Source organism: Crocuta crocuta, unplaced genomic scaffold (genome assembly GCF_008692635.1).
Source record: "Crocuta crocuta isolate KB4526 unplaced genomic scaffold, BGI_CrCroc_1.0 scaffold290, whole genome shotgun sequence".
Lineage (NCBI taxonomy): Eukaryota > Metazoa > Chordata > Mammalia > Carnivora > Hyaenidae > Crocuta > Crocuta crocuta.
Window position 1 is genome coordinate 2,576,656 of NW_027527429.1, and position 5,720 is coordinate 2,582,375.

The following is a 5,720-nucleotide window of genomic DNA, read 5'->3' on the forward strand; positions in this document are numbered from 1 at the left end:
CCTAGGGGCCCCCAGCCTTCACCCCCCCCCCCCAGCCCCTTACCTCCTGTTGCTGCAGGCCCCTTCCGTCCCCCGTGCTCGGCCAGCCCGACAGGGTCCGGGTCTGGGCAGGCCGTCCTTTTCCTTCGGGGGGTCCTTTGATCCCAAGCCAGAGCCACACAAGCTTGGGAGAAGGGCAGGTCCGCGCCTGAGACGGGGTCTGGGAGGACTGTCCCACCCCCAAAGCCCCCCCCTCTGCGGAGGGCCCGCCCACGGGAAGCCACCCACTGCTCTCCGAGTCCAGAGGGTGCTGGGGCGGGGGGGGCTCTCTGGATTCCCAGCCGTTCCCTCAGGGGTCCCTGGCCTCAGTGGGGTGTCCTAGTTTGTGCCCCCGTCTGAGGGAACCCCCCCGGGACAGGTCTGCCCAATCCCCTTGAGCTCCGTGCCAAGAGGCAGGCAGGGGTGCCGGGTGGCCCAGACCGCTGGCTCTGCGGCAGGGCCCTGGGCTGGTCCCCATGCCTGCCATCGGCTCTGCCCCGCGGCACCGAGGTTGCCTCTCAGTGTGCGGATCCACCACGCGGGCAGCCCCCGGGCGCCGGCCGTGCCTCAGAGTCCGTCTCGCCCCTGAGCTCCTGTGGACGCCCGCCCGTGAGGTCTCCCCGCGGCATCCTGGGGCCCCAGCAGCCTCCTAGTGCCCCGAGGGTGGGGCTCTCCTGTTTCCCCTCCTCCTCCCTCATGGGACCTGCTGAGGAGGAGCAGGGAGAGGGGCTCCGGGCAGCCCTTCCCCCGGCTCTCTCCCACGGAGGGGCCACTGTGCGCCCCAAGGCAGCCCACAGTCCCCTGGGCTCAGTCAGGTGACCCACCACCATCCCACCCTGAGAGTGGCCCGGGCAAACCCCTTTGTTTCTTCCAAAAAGCTGTGGTCTGGGGACAAGTGTGTATTTCCCACACTGGGGAGCCACAAACGTGGCGGGTAACTCAGTGCGAGGCACAGGGCAGAAAGCACTGGAGGAAAAACCTAGAGGCAGAGACTGAGGCAGGGTTCACAGGGCCCTATGATGCCAGGACAGGCGCTGTGGGCCCGCACGGCTGCATAGACAGGCGGGTGCTGGCACATGTGGATGACCTGCGTTCCAGCTGTCCACACCCATGAGCCTCTAGGTACCTGAAAAGGAATTAGGAGGGTCTGGGCAGCACCTGGCCTGCCATGCACCATAGAGGGAGATTTAGGGTGGGGAAGACGTTCAGGGGACAAGGGGGACCTTGGAGTTTGGACTCGGGTCACCTGGTTCCCAGACTCCACAGGAACGCGGTGGTGAGGGTAACCGTGAGATCATTCTGTGTAGACAAAGGTTGTCCCTCTTGGGTGACATAAGACCTAACCCCTGCATGATTCCTTGGTGCATCATGACATCAGGGGTGCTTTTGCAAAGGGACAGCGGGGATCTGGACATGAGCCCTGTGGAGGCGTGATGCACGGAGCATGCGCCTAACACAGTAAGCACGTGCCGGGTCATAGCTTGTCACAGGGCAAGGGGCACACTGAGGCCCGCGCCCACCCATGAACGTGCAGCCCAGACCTCGGCCTCCTCAAGGACCAGGCATCCTGATGGGGAGGGACCTCGTTTGTCCCCCCTGGGACATGCAGAGCCCAGCTTCCTGACACGGCCCCAGGACATCGTGGTTGGGGGATGCCTGCTGGGCTACCCCTCAGAGCCAACCCCGCACTGCAGACAGAACCAAGCTGAGATGACAGCCTTGGGGACCCACGGCGGGCTGGGAGCTGTCCAGGCAAGTGGCATGCCACCTGATGAGAGAGACTTTCACCCTCTGAAGAAAGAGGCACCTCGGACATGGGGGTCACCTTAGACATCGGGCATCACCTCGTGCACAGGTCACCTTGCGGGCAGGCTGTCTTTCCTTGGGCCGCACCAGGAGACTGAGGGATACTGGCGGCCCTGAACCTGGCTGGGGGCGCAGGGAGTTGAGATACCAGAGACCGGCTGGCCCAGAAGTCAGCCCTCAAGGTCAGAGGCAAAGACCTGGCCAGCAACTCCCCTGCCCCTTTCCTCCCCAACCTTCCTCACTAGAGGGGACGCTTGGGTTTTAACACCCTCATGACCAGGACATCTGAAGTCTTAGTCCTTTCTCAAGTGACATGCTAGCAAACGGTTTTGGGGCTTCCATTAAAACCACGTCTTTTATTTAGAAAACAGCTGATAACATTAGAAAAGGCAGAATCTTGGGCAGTAATATTTCCAATCATTTACGTTTTTGGTTGTAAATTACAATAACGAAGGAAGCAAGTCTATGCAGAATGTTGTATAGAATGTATTTTTGCAAGTCTGCAAAAATAGATTAATTTGGAGGAGGTAGTGTAAAATAATAGTAACTATCATGGATTAAAGGCCCATACACCTACTTAGGATTTTAAAAAACAACAAGCTTCTCAGAGGACTGCAAGAGAAGGAAACCTCTCCATGACAAAGAACATCTACGAAAAAACGCCTAAGGCTAACATCACACTTCAGGCTGAAACATTGAGTATTTTCCTCCCCAGACTGGGAACGGGGTGGGAACGTCCACTCTGACCAAGGCAGGTATGTCTGGCCAACACGGTGCTTGTTGTGTAGTAGTTGCCCAGGAAATGGCTGGCTAACTGAGTGCATGAATGGATGAGAGGCAGGCTCTGCAAGGGCAAGGAAGCCCAAGTGAGCAGAGGCCCTGGGGCAGGGGCGGGCGGGGCTGATTTGAGCCACGCCCACTGGAGGAACTGGACTGGGGGCAGGGGAGGAGCAGGCTTTGTTTTTTTGTTTGTGTTTGTGTTTTTGTTTTTTAATTTTTTAAGGTTTCTTTTTGTTTTTGAGAGAGAGAGAGCGCGTGCACGGGCGTGAGAGAGCACAAATGGGGGAGGAACAGAGAGACAGGGAGACACCAAATCCAAAGCAGGCTCCAGGCTCTGAGCTGTCAGTACAGATCCTGACATGGGGCATGAACCCACAAACTGTGAGATCATGACCTGAGCCAAAGTCAGACGCTTAACCGACTGAGCCCCCCAGGTGGGAGGCAGGGTGAAGGCTGACACCAGAGGCCAGCTCCTTCCACCGAGGGCACTCCCCAGGCAGCTGGGGAAACAGGCTCACCATCCCCCTCCACGGACTTCCTTCTTGCCAGCCTGCCTCCCCTCGTGCTAATGGCAATATGCTTGGCCGAGAGTTCTGTCCTAGAGATGACAGCTACCCCAACACATTTCTAGGTCAGTGTAGGCTGACCATGAAAGAATTCATTCCCCCTCCCACCTAATGGCGCAACACACACACACACACACACACACACACACACTCATGATTCTTGGTCCAGTGAGAGTGGCATCCAAGGACTAAGCCTGGTCCTGGGGTCATCACCTCTTCTATGTTGCACACAAAGGATCCAATGAGATACATTTTTGCATAACCCCAACACCTACTTAGGTCTCAACAAGCATTTGTGGAGTGAATGAAAGTTTCCAACAACAAGAATTAAAAAAAAAAAAAAACTAGCAGGAAGACCCTGAAAATAGATTAGGTTCTGAAGGGTTCTAGGGGTCCTCTATATTTGATAATTTTTAAAATAATGGACTCCAACATCTTGCTACGAGATTGATAGTTGAAATAGAAAGAGCTAAATTTAGGGGCACCTAGGTGGCTCAGTCGGTTAAGCACCGGACTTCAGCTCAGGTCATGATCTCATGGGTTCATGGGTTCAAGCACCACGTCGGGCTCTGTGGTGATAGCTCAGAGCCTGGAGCCTGTTTCAGATTCTATGTCTCCATCTCTCTCTGACCCTCCCCTGCTCACACTCTGTCTCTCAAAAATAAATAAATGTAAAAAAAAAAAAGAAAAAGAAAGAAAGAGCTAAATTTAGGGAGGAAATGTGACATTAGGCTACAGGCTGAATATGGAGCAAGACTAAGGAAAAGCTGAGCAGAAGAATCTCTGTGTGATGTGAATGAGCTGTTTATTCTTGTTTCCAGAACAATGGAGCTCACCATTGACGTCAATGTACGTGAAGAAACAAAAGGCCTTTGGGTGTGTGTAGGGTGCAGCTGAGCCTGGATTTGCTTGGTGTGTGTGTGTGTGCATGTGTATGTGTGTGTGTGTGTGTGTGTTAGGCAGGGAGGCACGGAGGGTTTCCAGGTGTCAGTGTCAGGGAAACAGGAGGAGGGGCCGCTATCACTTTGGTGTGTGGACCGCACAGCAGGCCCCTCAGGGCTTATGTGGGAAGAGCCGTCCTGATGAACTTGGTATTTGCCCCAGTTTGCATCTGTGTCTGACAAAGCTGTATACACACCTTGTCAAGGAGAGGGAAAGAAGTGGCTCCAACACAAGAATTCCTGAGTGTGGGTTTGGCTTTGAGAACTAGCAGCTTAGTTTGCCTGCAGGGAGATGGAGGGAGATGCTGGGCCCCTTCAGCCCCTCAGAACCCAGCCAGCCTCCCCTGCCCGCCGGGACCCTGAAGTCTCTGAGCCTGTAGCAGCTGAACTGCCTCAGAGCCTGCATGCTGTTTCATGTCCTACAAGCAAGCCTCAGCCCTCCAGCTGGTCTGAGAGTAAGTTCCACTCTCTCTCTCCTGGTTCTTTAAACAGAAGGCTCGGGCTTAACGTGCCCCCAACAATGCTTACTGAAAGAAAAAGTGGCAGCAGGATGCTCCGGACCTACTGTGTCCCAGAGCCCTATATACCCACCCCTGCACCGCCCATGTGCCTCTGTGGCTCACGCCTTCTGAAAACCTCCCTTTTCCAAATGCCTTTCCAATACTCTGATTTATCTTCAGATCGCACACATCTTTCGCCTTTTACCAAACGCCTTTCCTTTCCCCTCTTCAAGTGCTGCTTCCTCCACGGACCCTCTGCGGATAACTCTGACCTTGGTTAATCTAAGATCCACACCGCCCCATTTAGTATTTAAGTTCCCTTTTTATGAAGGAGACCGTCCTTTTCCCCTAATGACGTGCTTGGGAGCAGGGACATCGCTTCTTTCTTTGGTACCCGCTCCTAGTAACAATGTCCTGATTTGCTGAATCAAAATTTGCAACACATGATGTCATATATAAGAAAGGCCACCTGGAAGCTGAAGTCCTGGCAGGTGAGGACTTCGGTGGCCTGGGTGGGCGTGCACCCGGCCGGCTGGCCAGCCTTGGGTGGTTCCCCAGCAGCTTCAGCGCCCAGCTAAGGATGAATGGCAGTGAGTAAATGAATGAAAAGGAATGAAAGATGTCAGCAGAGAGTTTCTCGCGGGGGCGCGTCTCCGGCCCGTAGCCACGGGTGGCGGCCTTCCAGGGCCCGGGCTTCAGCAGGATTCCGGCGGCCCAGCCGGCGGGTGGAAGGTGCACTGGACCGGGTCCCGTCCCGCACCCAGCTCCCCCCGGCCCGAGGTGGTACGCGCCACTCCGAGCTGCCCTAGCCGCCTGACGCCGGCTGTCTTGAATGGGAGACGCCGAGACCGGAAGTGGAAGGGACCACTCGGGAAGACGAGGAGGGGGAGCCGAGCGCGCCGCGTCTTCATTGAGGAACCGACGCGGTGAACATGGAGTTCCATGTGCGACTTATGTAAAGAGAGCGATGGGCGCTGCAGCCAATGAACACGCGGCGCTGGCAGGCTCGGCCCCCTCGGTATGCAGATGAGGCTGAGCGTCGGCCAATGGCTGGAGGCGGGGGCGGGCGCGGCGCGCGCAGTCACGTTTTCCACTATGTGACAGCCGCG

General features: G+C 56.2%; 1 protein-coding gene across 1 annotated transcript in view; it reads left to right on the forward strand.

The window, feature by feature from the left end:
- The first annotated feature begins 4,466 nt into the window (after positions 1-4,466).
- The window catches only part of PER2 (period circadian regulator 2), a 38,694-nt gene continuing 37,440 nt past the window's right edge, over positions 4,467-5,720 (forward strand). Inside the window, exon 1 of the mRNA XM_077757485.1 lies at positions 4,467-4,566. Within this exon, the coding sequence (XP_077613611.1) occupies positions 4,516-4,566 (51 nt within the window). The 5' untranslated portion in view covers positions 4,467-4,515. The remainder of the gene's footprint in view (positions 4,567-5,720) is intronic.